The following is a 15,964-nucleotide window of genomic DNA, read 5'->3' as shown; positions in this document are numbered from 1 at the left end:
TTTTGTTCCAAACAATTTATTAAGCGTCATAGTACATATAATCCATTAGAAGAGTGGCTGCTAGTAACAAAGCCTTTTCTTGCACACTGAGGTCTCTTTCAAATGCTACGCCGAACCTGAAAAAATATTTTGTGTTGCATTAGCGATTTACTTTAATGAATACAGTTTAGATTGATTCCTTCCTAACCAAATTTCGACCACGGCGGCCAATCTCAACGGAGATCAGCCAAGTACGCAGGACATTATAAAGCACAAGTGTGTGCAATACACAAGCACTCTCTGTTCCTTATCCTCTCAGACCGCTGAGACGGCAATCCGACATGACCGGAGAGAGATCAGGTACAGGTCCAACAAGTTTACGTGCTTTCTCAGGCACGGGGGTAATAGTTTGACAATGACGTATGAAATAGAAACAGCCAAGACAATACTTAATGGACGCAGCTTGTATAATCTTTACTTGCTGTCAAATTCTAAGAGTTATGATCAGGCACACATTTTTAAAAACTATTATAGTGTGCGTAAAACAAACACTTATTTAAGACTTATTTTTGTGTGCGTTTATAACGACACAAAACCGTGTAGTAGATATTGGACTTTCTATGTAGCTATATTCAAAATACCTGCATTTTATGATCGCGGCAATAAGCACATAGCGCATCCTTTCTAAGGTTTACGAGAAATGCTCTTAATTGGGAGGTAAAAAAACGAAAAAAGTTGGGTAATATTTTAATAGCGTGTATATTGTAAAGAGCATGTAACGAAGTACCTGTCAGTAACTGGCGAGAGGAAGAGCGCGTGCGTGAGTCCCTGCCAGCGCTTGCAGGTGCCACCGACGGGCGAGCCGTCGCTCCGACAGATCGAGAACTTCACGTCCTTGAAGCAACTGATGGTCACGTACGGTCCTGTGGGAAGAGTGGGAGATAACTGTCGGCCCTTCCATTATTTTTAAACACCATGGCAACTGATCAAAATAATATTTGTCTAGTAAAATATACTAACCTTTTATCCAAAACACGACCTCTCCCTCTTCATTCCTGACGAGGTACAGCGGTTTAACAACAGTCCATTGTTGCTCAATCGTCCCGATCCTCTGTCCAGGCGGTGCGAACACCTCCAGGCGCTGCAGCTGGCACGGCAGAACCCTGGCGGTGCAGGCATACGGTCGGTGTATTCGCATCACTTCGGACCCTCGGCTATCAGTCACGCGCAGCTGGAGCGGTCGCAGGCCGTAGCAGAAGTAGCCCACCCACCAGCTGGAGTTACATATTTAATAATAGTATTGCAGCTCTATTTCCAGTTGCCTCGAATGTAGAATCGGCCCAATAGTCGTCGACATACTATTTAATTAACAGCAGTTTTTAATAAACGATTTCAATCTCCAATCCAAATCCAAAAAAGAACCAATGAAAATAAATCATTTGTAAGCATGTCAAAAATACTTTGTTCTGATTGGTCCATTTTTGAGATAGATCGAAAAAAGTGATTGGGATCGTTTGGTGCAAAAGGCGGTTAGTCTATCGCCGCATTTTTTAATAGATATACGAAATTGTCATATGATTGATTTATGGTACATCCACTCTATTTCATGCGACGTTAAGTGATCTTGCATATTCCTTGATGTCTCATCCTCTTCCAGTGACCGTCCTGAGCCGAAGTTCCTAACTCGTTAATAGATTGCCTTCAATATTGTCGCTTAATTTTCAAGGGTTGCGAGCACCTACAGCGCTCACTCAAAAGTCCGGTGTGGTTGTATAACCGACCCTTGCCAGGCTAACAAATGTGATGGCTGGCACATGCGTCATACTCGTGAACGGGTGCTGCTTGTGTGGACTGTTCTGCCCATTTCGCTTACATTTCTAATTTCTAATTGCTAGAGGTGCTGGGAGGAAATAATTATAAGGATAATAGAGAAATTTCATGATTCCTGAGAGGGTTGTGCAGTCATATAAAAAATTTAATTAATTTATTCCTTATTTCACGAGCCTATAAATGAACTGCTCTAAACTTTTTTTTTTCTCTTCTCACTTTATCATGTACTGTAGTCTTTACCCTAAATTGATTGAAAAGAGCAACACCAGAGTTTCTTGCCCGTTCTTCTCTGGTGAAAACTGCTTTCCGAACTGGTGGTAGAGTTAATATTGACGGAATCTATATAATGTATAACATTTTACAGATTCAAATAAATCATTTCATTTCAATGTCAGATTAAAAAAATATCTTAAATTTTTTTGTCCTTATTACCTATTATCTTCTTCCACGCTATACACCAAGTTTTGATCCGGTGTTCTGACGTAGAACCTGTTCTTCTTGCCTCGGAGGAAGAGGACACTCTTCACACGAAGGCGCTTGGTTATGAACAAGCGGTCTACTGATGATAATTCTTCGAGTAATGCTGGAGTAGTCGATGTTGACACCTGGAATATCCTGTCTTATATGTATTTCGTTAAGGGCTATTTCTCGTTTGTATAAAATAATATCTATTAAATTATTATAATCTATTCAAAGAGAGAAGTGAAAGATCTTTTAAATTTACTTATGACAGTGCAACGTTTTCTGATGTAAAGATTTGCTGTTATATAGAAGGAAGCAACGTGTTCCAGCATTTTTTATGCTTGTTATTCTAAGGCTATAGATGTTCAAACTTTATTAAAAGCTATTTAATCGCAATTTATAAAACACATACATTTTTTTTAACATATTTCACAATATGTTATTATAAAATTTAGTAGTTTCTAATTTCTTGTAATGTGGATATTGTGTCAGTAATTTCATAATGAAAATGCCATTAATTTTTTTTATCTCATGCATCCCTAAATTACACATAATTTAAATTTGCAACCAACACTATTTAGAAGACAATTTAATAAAGAATATTTTGACAGTTTAAAATTTTCAAAACATCTAAAAATTTTATTAAATTTAAAATATGCGTTAATCTTTGCTAACTCGTGCGCCGAAAATTTGTGAAACGAATGCTCAAGGCTGCTTGGAGAAGGGTCTTAAGACCACTACTATGAGTATAGGTCCTACCTGGGGTTCAGGAACCACGGAGACTGGCTCCTTTATGATATCTACGAACGACTGTGCTTGTGGGGGTATAGGAGCTGTTTGCGTCATATTAAAATAAAATCATTGTTGCATCGTAACAAAATATAGAAAAACTGGTCAGTCCAAATAGAATTCTAATATATATGGAACGGTCAGTCTTTGTCATTTTATGATAGAACTGTTGACAGAAGTAAACTTCAAGATATAAAAAAAAAATTACGGAAGGAGGATCTGTTGTTACTAGGTTTTACTTACATTCGATGATGAGTGTAGCGTGGCGTAGTATTACGGTATGACGGCAGTGCTGAGGTCTTAGGTTCGATCTCCAGGTCGGGTAAGGAATATTCAGATTTTCTATTCAGTTAGAATCTGTAATTTGTGCCCGATATGGTGATAGGCTCACCCCCTATCACATGATGAAATGGAATTTACACTAAAACTGGGTGCAACTTTTGTGCCTCTGCTTACTCCCTCAAGGAAAAAGGCGTGAGTGTGTCGATTATATTTAAAACAAACTCGTATTTCGACGTATTCGACGTACATAGTAGTGTAGTATAATTTTCATTTGGTTATGAAAGAAAGTTCTGAAAGTATTAATGATAAACATTCAGTTAGTTGTATAAATTCTTAAAAAATAACTCTAATATTTATCTGAAGCACACCAGAACGCATTATACTTTTTAAAAAAACTTTAGTAATGTATCTTAAAATTAATATAAATTTTTCATATACGCTGATTTATATAAAGTAAAATTTAATGTATAAAATATCAAAGAATATAAATCAAGCTCTATATTTCGACCACAATGCATTTCCCTCGTCTTTCATAAAAACAGGAGCGCATTAAAACGACTCCATGCAAATGGCCCCTTATTATTACTTGGGGGACTTCATTTAAATTTGTCCCAAAAAAAGGAAACTGTATCGGCTTTACCAATCGAATGCGATACTATAAGTACAATAGGCGAGGGTGACCATGGGATCGAAGAATTTATATAAAATTTTTGTTAGAGAAAAATAATCAGCCCTGACAGAGAAATAATATATCAGCCCTGTATTATATACTGTCCCACTGCTGGGCATGGGCCTCCTCTATTGCTGAGAGTGATTAGGTCTTAGTTCACCAAGCTGGCCTAGAGCGGATTGGTCTTCACACACCCTCAAAATTCCTATAGAGAACTTCTCAGGTATACGGGTTTCCTCACGATGTTTTTCTTCACCGTTAAAGCAAGCGATAATTTACAAAGAGTACACACATAATTTTAGAATAGTCAGAGGTGTGTGCCCGTGGGTTTTGAACCTATGGATATTCGTCTCGGCAGTCCATTTCACGTCCAACTAGGCTATCGCCTAGTTATAGGAACCTTATTTTAAATGTTTTGTCCTCTAAAATATTGAGTTTTATGTATAGTTTTGTAGGAGGCAATTAACTGGTATGAAGTAATTGTGAACAGACAGCCACGAAAGTAGTTGAACAAATTTATTTATTTTTAAGCACTTCCTATACAAATGTATACAGGTGTCCACGCTGTGTACATTTAATGCCATAGGCATTCTCTACCAGCCAACCTTAGGGTGGTGCCGAGATAATCATGGTAGGTGCATGAAAAAAGGGTTGAAAATTTAAAAGTACAAATGCAAAGTTACAAATGGCTTTTGAACTTTGTGTCCTCATAAATAATCGTATTTACTTTAGTAAAAGAATTTACTTTATTTTAGATAAAGAAAAAAATCAATTGAAGTTAATACGTAGAAGTGCTTTGATTATTCAGCTACTTTTGTAGCTGATTATAAATATGGGTGGGTATATATTTTAAAATTTAACATCTAAACTTTCTTTTAATTGTTGAACGCAGTACAAATTCTATAAAACAAATTTATAATGCATTGTTTACTGCGTTTATAGTTCAATTAACCAATTTGTTTTCAGATCAAATAATTTAATACCGCATTGATTCATTTCTTTTACAAACCGCATAATTATTTAATTAAAATAATGAAAGTACTTACTATTTCATTAAATCATTAGTAATTATTAGAATTGTTTACCTTATGTCTTAGGTAGTAAGAAATTATTCGTACTTTGAATTAAATAATGTAACGTATATACAAGTTGTATACTTAGTCTGGCCATAAATACTGTTACACTTAATTATAAAAAAATATTACATTTGAATTTCGAATCTGTCATTTTTATACGATTGTTCATTGTGTTTTCTCATTTTGGCGCCAATACATTGTAAAATATTTTGCGATATTAAAATGGTGTGGGGTGATAAAGAGAACCGAATCGCTGTGATAGCATTACACAAAGTAGGTATGGAGCCAAATGCAATTTTTAAAACTCTCCATACACTTGGTATTAGTAAAATGTTTGTGTACCGGGCTATTAATAGGTACAATGAGACCTCCTCTGTTTGTGACAGAAAAGATCTGGCCGTCCACGTAGTGTTCGTACGAAAAAGGTGGTCAAAGCAGTAAGGGAAAGAATTCGAAGAAATCCTGTCCGAAAGCAAAAGATTTTATCTCGGGAAATGAAGATAGCACCTAGAACCATGTCGCGTATTTTAAAAGATGACTTAGGACTTGCAGCCTATAAGAGACGCACTGGCCATTTCTTAACTGATAATTTAAAGAAGAATAGGGTGGTAAAATCGAAACAACTACTGAAGCGGTACGCAAAGGGAGGTCACAGAAAAATTTTGTTTACGGATGAGAAAATTTTTACAATTGAGCAACATTTTAACAAACAAAATGACCGTATTTATGCTCAAAGCTCTAAGGAAGCTTCCCAATTAGTCGACAGAGTGCAACGTGGACATTATCCGACTTCAGTGATGGTTTGGTGGGGTGTTAGCTATGAAGGAGTGACTGAGCCATATTTTTGTGAAAAGGTATCAAAACATCGGCACAAGTGTATCAAGATACCATTCTTGAGAAGGTAGTTAAGCCCCTTAACATCACCATGTTCAATAACCAAGTATGGTCCTTCCAGCAAGACTCGGCGCCGGGTCATAAAGCTCGGTCCACGCAGTCTTGGTTGGAATCGAACGTTTCGGACTTCATCAGAGCTGAAGACTGGCCGTCGTCTAGTCCCGATCTTAATCCGCTGGATTATGATTTGTGGTCAGTTTTAGAGAGTACAGCTTGCTCTAAACGCCATGATAATTTGGAGTCCCTAAAACAATCTATACGATTGGCAGTGAAGAATTTTCCCATGGAAAGAGTGCGTGCTTCTATTGATAACTGGCCTCATCGTTTAAAGGACTGTATTGCAGCCAATGGAGACCACTTCGAATAAGCTTTTTATATTTTTAATTGTTTTATATTTATGTATTAAACTGACACACTGTAAAAGTAATAAATGTTATTTGCAGTTAACAATTTTCTTTTTTCTTTATTACAATATTTATGGCAAGACTAGGTAGTTATATAAACAATGAATCAAATTGTTTTGCGAAGTATTATTTGAAGTTGTTTCCCCGAAGGACGAGACGGTACGGAGCCGCGGTTGCTCTGTGGTTTCAGGTTTGTTTTTTCCTCATAGTATTTTCTTAATGGTTCAAAACTTTCATTCACAATTTTGCACATGTCGTAATGTCGTAAAAATGGGGAATTCCGTCACAAATGTAGATGATCGTACTTTTCTTAACTGTTTTCCCATTTAGATGCATAATGTGCATCAAAAAGTACATTTAGTAACTGCAGTTTTATTACCTATAAAGTCTCGAAGAAACTGTCAGCATGGCCACCGGAAATGTTAATGGGCCTGCGCACGCGCCGCCCAGCGTTGCCATTTTATGCAAAAACGCAAATTTCGTTCGAAATTTGAAACGGTTCATTGTTGCCAAAGAATGAATAAAAATAATTCACCAAATACATTTTTGAGGGGTAGCACGCGCAGGTCCGATCGCATTATTCCTGCATGCGACACAATTAACCATAGTTTTTATGCAAGCGACATTTGAATTATTTTTGCATGGTCAAAGTTATTGATTATTTCGGAACTGGGGCACTGTGGGATATCTTGTTGCAATTTGCGTTTTGTTATGGAGATTGCAGCTGCAATTTTGCCTTCAAAAAATATAATCATATTTAGTTTTATAATTTGTTTTGTAGTATAGAGCTTAAAAAATATATTCTTTTTTACGCGTACTCAATATTTTAGATGGGGTTAAAATATTCTACGGAAATTTTATGTAATTTATGGAAAAAGAAAGTAATCTTAAGACACAGAATTTTGACTTTTCTATTCTTTATTACATTTAAGTCATTGTAAAGCGATGTTCTGGATATAGGATAGTAAAATGTCACTCAGCACTTTGCTCTTAATTTCGTTAAAGTTTAGTATAATTACCTATCATTGAATATTGTTATTTAAAGCAAAACGTTGTCTTTTCTTTTATCTCTTTTTACTATCAAATTATAATTTCCCTTCGCCTAAGTATATTTGCTCATGTTCTCATTGTTGATTCTTGTGGAAGTGCACTCGTATAATTTATTTTTAACTTTACACATGTTCTCAGCTAACTGAGGTTAATATTTCTAATCTTTACATTGTTCGATTTAAAATGACTTAAAGTTCTGTTTACTGTAGTCAAAGAAATTTGCAAAGGTTTCAACACATATTTCTTATAAAAATGTTGCAATGTATGTACCCATATGTCTTAAACAAAGTGGTAACGTGGGGCCTTGAATTACTGATCATTTACCATCAAGTTAGTTAATACTCTTGTCAAAACCAGGCCGATCTTAAAGTGGCGACTGTAGGGTAAGCCATTTTTGAGTACTTAGCACTTTGTTAATAATTGATAAATACAATATTATGTTCATGTTAAAGCAACAGGATAATGAAAGTCGAATGTTTATTCTCGTAAATTCACTTGTTATTCACGTTTTGTACTTCAACATTTTTTATTTTAATCTCATACATTATTAAATAAAAATTTCTTACATTCATCGCACTCAATGCGCTTGTTTTCGCTCCTTGATGCCTTCGAATATAAAAATTAATTTACGTCGGTATATTGAATACTTAGTTTATAATTAACATGTCCTTTGAAAAGATAATGCCAATACAACGTGCTATACTTGTTTATAGACAGTGATTTTGGGAATCAAAATATGTTACAAAACAATACTGTGATGTTAAAATGGAGCGAAAATCACACACACCCACTTAAATATAATAATAACAAAACGATTCGTTTCTTTAATATTAAACAATATTTAAAATAAAATTTATTGCAAGGCTCACTGTTTCTTACAATCTAAAGTATACATAATATTCAATACGTATGTTTGTTCGCTGGTGTTTGTAACGTTTCCGTTAGTTTGAAAAGGTTCAAGTCCGGGGAACAGCGGCGTCGTTAAAGCGCGGGTGTAATATAATAATAATATTAAGTCATACTGTGGGGGGTCAAGTAGCCCCATAATGCCATGATAACGACGCCCCTGTCTTACATATATTTGGATCAATTTTATAGTCAGAGGTAAGAAATATATTTTTTAGAATATAACATTGAGAAGAGGTAGCAAACACTACAAGTATTTAATATTTATTGTAAAAATATTTTATGACATTATGTTATTAACTTTATTGCCAATTATTAAGTCCTATTTTTTACTTGATTTAAGGGTTTGCTACCTTTTTAATTACATAGCACAGATGTTTTTACATAAAAAAGTAATGTTAATTCATCGATAATATAAATTCATCCCGAAAACTTAACAATGCACGTGACGGTCATAACCAGTGTTAGGTTTTTAAGAAAAAAACCAAAAAGAAATATTTACACGAAATGTATAAGCGAGAATTCAACTATATTTTACTACAAAGCGAAGGCACTTCGTGATTTAAACTTATAATATGTATATACAAAAAATAATTATATCTATAACTATCATAATAAATATCGTCTAAAAATATATAACTTTTTGTATCACATTATTATCTCTGTAATTCTTGCGTGGTCCTACATTGAGTTTTAACTTTTTCCTTATAAAATCTTGGGCTCTATGATTTTGACTTAGCTTCTGACATATGACACGATATTGATTCAACTTTTAATTATAGAAATGTTTGACAAGTGGAAAAAAGAGCTCTTTAAGTAATTGCATAAGTCACAATTTAAATATGATGCCCAAGAGTTTATGGAAGAGTTAAAACCTATACAATAATATTTACAAAAGCTCAAATCATTTGAATAGACTTGCTATTTGCTGTACACAGGCGCGAATTAAGCATCCTTAAATTGAGCATCAACTCCTTAATATTATAATATACACTTAAAAATAATAGCTGTAATAAAAAAGTAGCCGTGTTGATGCATGAGGTACTTAAAAATGTTATGAGACGAGGGGGTCACGACCCCTATACAGGATCCAAATTCGCGCCTGTCTTTTAAAATCGTATGGTATAGTGTATCCAAATATAAATATTTAGCTACTAATCAACAATTTAATATCATCTAAAACGTCTCAAAATAAGAGCACCATGCACCTAATACTTTTTAGTCAGTGATGTCAACATATTGTGCTTAATATCACAAGTTATAGCCCGGGATCTGGCAACACTGATTCAAGAGAATCAGCATTGGAATTGCCATTGGTAAGTGTATTTTCCACTTCCTTTTATTTTAGAGTTAAGCAACTCGTAAAAGATTTCATTATTTTTTGGCGAATCTTTAATTGTGGTTTATTATAATCAATCATTAACAGTGTTATTCATTGAATTTATTTTTAACTGAAGCACTATATAAGTATAGTTACTAAAACATAAAAATATAAAATTAAATTAATGCCAAAAGCCAAATTCGTTAAATTGGCACATACATTCTGTTTTTTTCTTTAAAACTAACTAGATAACAATAATAAAATCGGTAACTTTAACATCACGTTCCAACTAAGGATATAGTGGAAAGATATATGTCGCAACGTTTCCACGCTGGGCTTCATACTATGTACAGAATTTTGTCGAATTGTAAACTGCATGTGAAATAAATTCTTTGGTTCAATTTTATCATTTGTATGGCTTTAATGATTATGTAATTTGACCACACACAACTGTCCAGAGTCCGGCCCATAGCAAGACGGAAGTTATAAATAACAAAAAATATTTAAAATGAACGTGATAGCACGTTATCAGAGCTCCGGTAGTCAATGATTGTCAATTACTGTATGTATACCTTTTTTCTTAAACGTCAAGGGGCGTACTACAATCATTATATAATGATTTCATCAAACATAACAGTCGTAAATATCAATTTGAAACCCAAAAAAGATAAAAATATTTGTATAATAATATTATATTTTTTTCGTCGAGTATTTATTTATATAATTATATTAATATTGCTTTTTAAACATTTTATGGAAGACTTTTGATAATGTAGTTTGGGTTCTATATGTCCTTTTTTAAAATTTACTTTTTACTTTATTACCTTCATGAGATATGAAATATGCTATGAATAACAATGAATAGCTTTTAACTGAAATAAATAATCTACAGATTAAGAGATTCGAAATATAGTAGTGAAGTAAAGTGAATAGTAATTTAACAGCATTTTTTTTAAAACTAAAGTAGTTTAGTTTCGTTATTTTCAAGTGCGTTTAAGCATTCGAGACTATTTAGTAAATAATTCTTATAACAATTAAAAAATCTTATAACTGAAGGAAAGCTTTAAAATCTTGGAAACTTGGTCGATAAAATTTCTAAGAGCATTAGACCCAAACTACAATATAGGAGTGAGAGGTAAACACCCCACAGCCCCCCACTGAATTCGTTACTGAGAATGTCTTTGATTTTTTTTATTAATATTACACGAATTTATTTACGTAAATATCTGTTCTGGTGGGCGGAGAAATAAATAATTACGTCTTTTCATACATATTAGACATAGCTGCGAAATATTTTTATAATAAAAAATCTGCAACAACAAAAATTCACTCGATAATAATTATAAATTCAACAATAATAATTTCAACCACGTGCCGCGTACACTGTCCGTCGCTAGATGTCGCTAGTCGCACCTGCCGCGTAGATTCATCGCTCTAGTTCGGCGTTTGGTTAACAGATGGCGCTAGGCGCCGAGGTCCATGTCGAAGCAGTGCTGGCGCGGGTGCGAGTGCGGCGAGTGCGGCGCGTGGTGGTGCGGGCCGCCCAGCAGCAGGCTCGGCAGGCAGCCCTCCGTCAGCGCCGACAGCCCGCCCAGGCCCATGGCCGAGTCCGACATGAGCGACGACCCTGGGGGCGAGCGATTGTTATTTGTTGGTATAAAAGATTTCTTAAAAAGGTTCATTGTTAAATAATATCAAAGTATAAAGTTTACAATAATAAACAATATTGGTCATAAATTAAAAGATATCCGATGATAGATATCGTCCTGTGTTCATAACTTTGTTCATATCGTGGAGTTTTCTAATACAATTATTTTCCTGATTTGAGAACATTTAATTTTGGTATGTGGCCGATCGTGCAGTGAGTTTTTAGTTTAAGACTGCCACAGGTGGTCGTTTCTTTTTCAATAATTTTCTATGAACTGTCGAAAGATAATGACCCACAATCCTTATGTTAAGTCCATCACTAAGGGATAGATAAGTATAATAAAGATAATTCTGAGTCCATACCGGTAGCATGTGGGAAGGAGTTGCCATCATCATGCAGCATCGCGGAGATGTTGCGGTCGGCCGCGTCCGCCACCACGTCGCTCAGGCACAGCTGCGACGTGGGCGAGGAACACAGCATCGGGTCGCCTGATACACGGAATTAATATATTAGAATACAAGTTATAATAAATGATCCTTCGAACCGGATAGTTACTAAAATTACTACGTAAATGATAAGTACGAGCTAATGTAATAAAATAAACAACTCTCTGAACATGACCGGCATTAAAGACCACTGTTAATTATACATGTATCTGGATATGTATGTATATGGATGTATATGGATCTAATAATCTAAATTAGTGTAAATAAAATAATTTAAATTTAAGCGTGTATCGTGATTATATTACTTTTTCAGGGCATTGTTTTTCATAAAAACAGATCTGGGAATTCCGAAATGGCTTATCCGAATCGAATTTTATCGACACGTAGAAACTTTACAGGAAATATTAGACAATTTTTTGGAAGTATACGACTTTTTCTGTGCAATGTTTTTCATAAAAAAGATCTGGGTTAATCTCCGAAATGGCTAATCCGAATCGAATTTTATCGACACCGAGAAAACTTTATAGGAAATATTATCGTATTTTTTAAAGTTTTTTCCCGACATACCTGATGTGACTGGGTTGTGGGAGTCGTCGTCCATGAGGTCCTCTATCTGCGCGAGGTTGAGCACGGCGCTGCCCTCCTCGCCCAGCAGCCCCGGCGTCGGCGACAGCCGCATCTGGAACAACTGCACGTGTTAATTACTTGTATAACAATATAATAATTAGTTTATTAATTATATGTGATGAAAATAGTCATGCAACATTTCAGTTATTTGATGCGTAACTTTTTAAATTTCAAAATATGTGGGGTTTAAATTATTTATAGCAGGGGTGGCCAACTTGGTAAGACCCAAGATCTACTTTTCACTGATGATACTCTGTGCGATCTACCAAGCTACATACATCTTGAAATCTTAAATCAAACAACATAGTTCAGTACACAGTTTATTATTATTTTGATTAAAAAATGATACAAGTCGATGCGTGCAGCAGTTAGTGATTAGGTATGTTGCGCGGTCTGTTCTACGTATTTATATTTTAGCCTTGCCACGATTGACTGGACTTGATGTCGCGATCGACCAGTCGATGGCAATCGACCGGTTGGCCACCCCTGATTTATAAGTATGACAATTATAAGTAGCGTAGAGTTAAAAATTGTGAAAATAATGAAATATGACAATGTGTGAAATTATTTGCCTAGAGAAATTATTTGGTAAATTCAAAAAAATCAGCGCGGTTACCACTGTTTGTGGGTAGAAATAAAGCGTTTAAGCTTTTTATTAACTAGCAAATACTTTTTGATGTCTCATATGTAAGACGTCATAATGATAGTCACACAAATCTATATACCTTGATATCCTTATGACTGAAGAGGTTGTCGGGCACGGGGTCCAGACACAGGTCGGGCTCGAGGCAGCCGAGTGAGAGTCCCTCGTCGCGACTCAGCGGCGAGCACGAGCCCAGCTTCAGCCCGTCTGCAACGCGAATGGCACCTTCAATTTACATAAGGCGATTGTTGCAACAACGTGTGACGAAACATACAATATATTACTGCGATATATCCCACTGCAGGGCACGGACTTTTTTACTAATGAGTGGGTTTAGGCCTTAGTCTATCATGTTAGGAGGAGTTGACAAACTTCATATACCTTTGAAATAATGTAGAATTTTTAGATTTCCTAGCCACGTTTTCTTCCATCTTTAAAGCAAACGTGTGCGCACGGAAAAGTCAGAAGTGTGTGCTTTGGGTATTAGAGCTGCTTTGAAAAGTCGAAGAAACATTAAAATAGTCGTAGAACATATATTATTTAGTCACATGGTTCAATACATATTTTAGAGTGGGGCAGTAAAGTGTAACAAAGCAAGCGCATATTTACCGAGAGCGTCTAATGCGGAGAGGCACTCTGCGGAAGGTATGTCTGTGGGCATGTCGGGCGGCATGTCGCGCAACAAGTCGGGCGGCGGTTCGCCCAGTTCCATCATCGGCGCCGGCTCCGATTTCGGCAACACTACCTCCTGCAGAACACACAATTATTATATACAGTTATAAATATGTTTATAAACGACTGTATGATTTAACATTTTGTTATTATAAGAGTCTATTAAAGTCTCATCCAAAATCCGGGGTGAAAGAGGCAAATGAATGTCCTTCCAACAGTCTCGAAGATGTTCGAAACACAATGATTCTGTGTCACTGTCTTAACACACAACACAACGCGTTTCCATCTTTTTAGGTTTTTTAAGCAGAGGCGCAACTAGTGCGTCTACTTTTTGCTATATGTATTTTTTCCATGATGTGATAGGCGTGGAACCTAACACCTTATTGGCTACAAATTTCAGATTCTGAACTAATTCTTGGCAAAAAATTAAATGTCATTTTACTCGTCCTAGGGATCGAATCAGCAGACCTTGGGACAGCAGTCGCACCGAAACACAAATCTACTTAGTCTGTATTTTTATCCACCTAGTGTACCTCCTTTTAAAATGATATAAATGCTATACCGGTTGCGTCCTTGGCGGTTCGGGGGGTGGGTCCGGTCCCGCGGACTCCACTCCTGAATCGTCCGTGTGGGGGGAGGACCAGCCGCTCTCACTGGACGACACCGGCAGCCCGTGCACCCGCGCTAGCCGCTCTAATTCCTGCAAACATTACAACTATTACTATACAGACTAACGCCCTACATTATATTCACTCATTTTATTTAATCAGCATTTTGCGCATCGCGTGTGTATTTAGCCATTTTATGTAATTAGCGCCACCATGCCACCGCGTCGCGTGTACTAAAACTGCATTTTGTATCGATTTATTATATTTTAACCAGTATCAATTCATCCTCATCATCAGCGGGTATCATTAAATATAAAGTATCATAACAAACTAATATCTTTTATTAAATTCTACAATTATCTTCAAACCAATCACTGTAAAGAAAGATGAAAATACGGTGCACCGAACTAAATATGTAAAAGCAATATTTAATATCCAATTGCGCGTATTAATGCATAACTATAATCAATCTACCGACAGAGATTATTTTGACAAAGAATATTATACAATTGACGTTGAAAGATCACTTATATTCCCACTTGATACCATTTTACAAGCATTGATGACTTGAAGAATACAAATGATGCAATTTAAAAAAAACTTTACAATAGTTGAGAAAAACTCCGACGAAATCTAATCTTTGAACATAGATGAAGCGTAAGAAAAATAATTTAAGTGTCTATTTCTCAATGATAAAAATCGTTGGAGGATAGTGATAATCTTATCTATGCATCACATCTAAATTTAACAATTGAAAAAACTTGAATGATAATTTTTTCAACATGGCGCCTTGAATAGATATATCTCTGATATATTTTTATCTGTTTGCTATACGCTGTCATATGTTTTGTAAATTTTATATGCATGAATCTTTTATCATTCATGCGATAGTCTTCCAATAAGTTTTATAGCATCATTTACGGCAAAACTTCTATAAATAGAACTATGACAAAGATTTGTTTAATACTTGAATTATGAATAGGTTATATTACTAAATAAATTCTTAAAGTGGCAGCATTCCACTTATTAATACGATTAAAATGCCTGAAATCCTCACACTCCCCTATTCTTCAACTTATACAGCCTCTGTGCTGATTATTCCTATGACACACCTCTTAATTTGCTAACCTAAAATCTATAACTGCTAACGCCATCTATGAACCACGAACCTGTATCCTAAGCATTAGTTTTCTGTTATGCAGTTCGATTTGCTTCCGTCTCTGCTCGCTCTGTTTGAGCCTGTTGACCTCATCGCGCAGGCACTTGATGTAGTCCACACTGCTCTTCAGGATGGTGCCCTTGTTGGGCCTGACGTCTCGGATGACCTCGTAGAACGGGTCGTTGGTCTTCGGAAGGAGGGTCCCGAGCTCTTTGATGCGGTCGTTTATATTAAATCTTCGACGGCGTTCGACTGGAATGGAAGTGTGAGATTTTAAAGATGGGTGGATGGAGCGCAATTGTTTGGTAATAGACCATTACCATAAGCGTACCCAGGGGACGCAGGGGAAGATTCAGTTGCCCCTACTTCCCTGGATTGTGTAGGCCCGCTGCCCTTTTATGTACAGTTAGCCATAAAATTAGGTAGAATTTTTTTTTTATTTTCTTCAATAAAATAAACTTCAAAGACTTAACTTTATATCAGACAAAGAAAAAATAA

The 15,964-nt window shown here is 35.7% G+C and overlaps 2 protein-coding genes across 7 annotated transcripts in view; both read right to left on the bottom strand.

Annotated features, from left to right (window-relative positions):
• Nucleotides 1–3,281, bottom strand: LOC115449082 (phospholipid scramblase 2). Its single transcript, XM_030176792.2, has 5 exons — nt 3,031–3,281; nt 2,242–2,414; nt 1,000–1,253; nt 767–902; nt 1–116 (listed from the first exon to the last, which is right to left on the bottom strand). Exons 1-5 carry the CDS (start codon nt 3,115–3,117, stop codon nt 20–22), a joined length of 747 nt encoding a protein of 248 aa, XP_030032652.2. The 5' UTR covers nt 3,118–3,281; the 3' UTR covers nt 1–19.
• A 4,631-nt stretch (nt 3,282–7,912) lies between these two features.
• LOC115449086 (transcription factor EB) overlaps nt 7,913–15,964 on the bottom strand; it is a 90,882-nt gene continuing 82,830 nt past the window's right edge. For 3 of the 6 annotated variants that reach the window (XM_030176803.2, XM_030176802.2, XM_030176804.2), the window contains exons 8-14: nt 15,477–15,718; nt 14,262–14,399; nt 13,637–13,775; nt 13,110–13,252; nt 12,325–12,445; nt 11,674–11,799; nt 7,913–11,290 (exon numbers count right to left, since the gene is read on the bottom strand). In XM_030176803.2, coding sequence (XP_030032663.2) covers nt 11,127–11,290; nt 11,674–11,799; nt 12,325–12,445; nt 13,110–13,252; nt 13,637–13,775; nt 14,262–14,399; nt 15,477–15,718 — 1,073 coding nt within the window. In that variant the 3' untranslated portion in view covers nt 7,913–11,126. The remainder of the gene's footprint in view (nt 11,291–11,673; nt 11,800–12,324; nt 12,446–13,109; nt 13,253–13,636; nt 13,776–14,261; nt 14,400–15,476; nt 15,719–15,964) is intronic. The other 3 variants (XM_037438612.1, XM_037438615.1, XM_037438624.1) reach the window with 3 other exon arrangements.

This window comes from Manduca sexta, chromosome 3 (genome assembly GCF_014839805.1).
Source record: "Manduca sexta isolate Smith_Timp_Sample1 chromosome 3, JHU_Msex_v1.0, whole genome shotgun sequence".
NCBI lineage: Eukaryota > Metazoa > Arthropoda > Insecta > Lepidoptera > Sphingidae > Manduca > Manduca sexta.
The sequence above is the reverse complement of the archived record's forward strand: the minus strand, read 5'-3'. Positions and strand labels throughout refer to the sequence as shown.

Bases quoted from the DNA above. Each gene is read 5' to 3' on its own strand.
- LOC115449082 (XM_030176792.2), bottom strand. From the start codon at position 3,117: ATGACGCAAACAGCTCCTATACCCCCACAAGCACAGTCGTTCGTAGAT. The intron at 1,254-2,241 runs GTAATAAGGACA...ATGTAACTCCAG, and splicing joins AGCGTGGAAGAAGATAATAG to CTGGTGGGTGGGCTACTTCT. The intron at 903-999 runs GTTAGTATATTT...CTCTTCCCACAG, and splicing joins GGTCGTGTTTTGGATAAAAG to GACCGTACGTGACCATCAGT.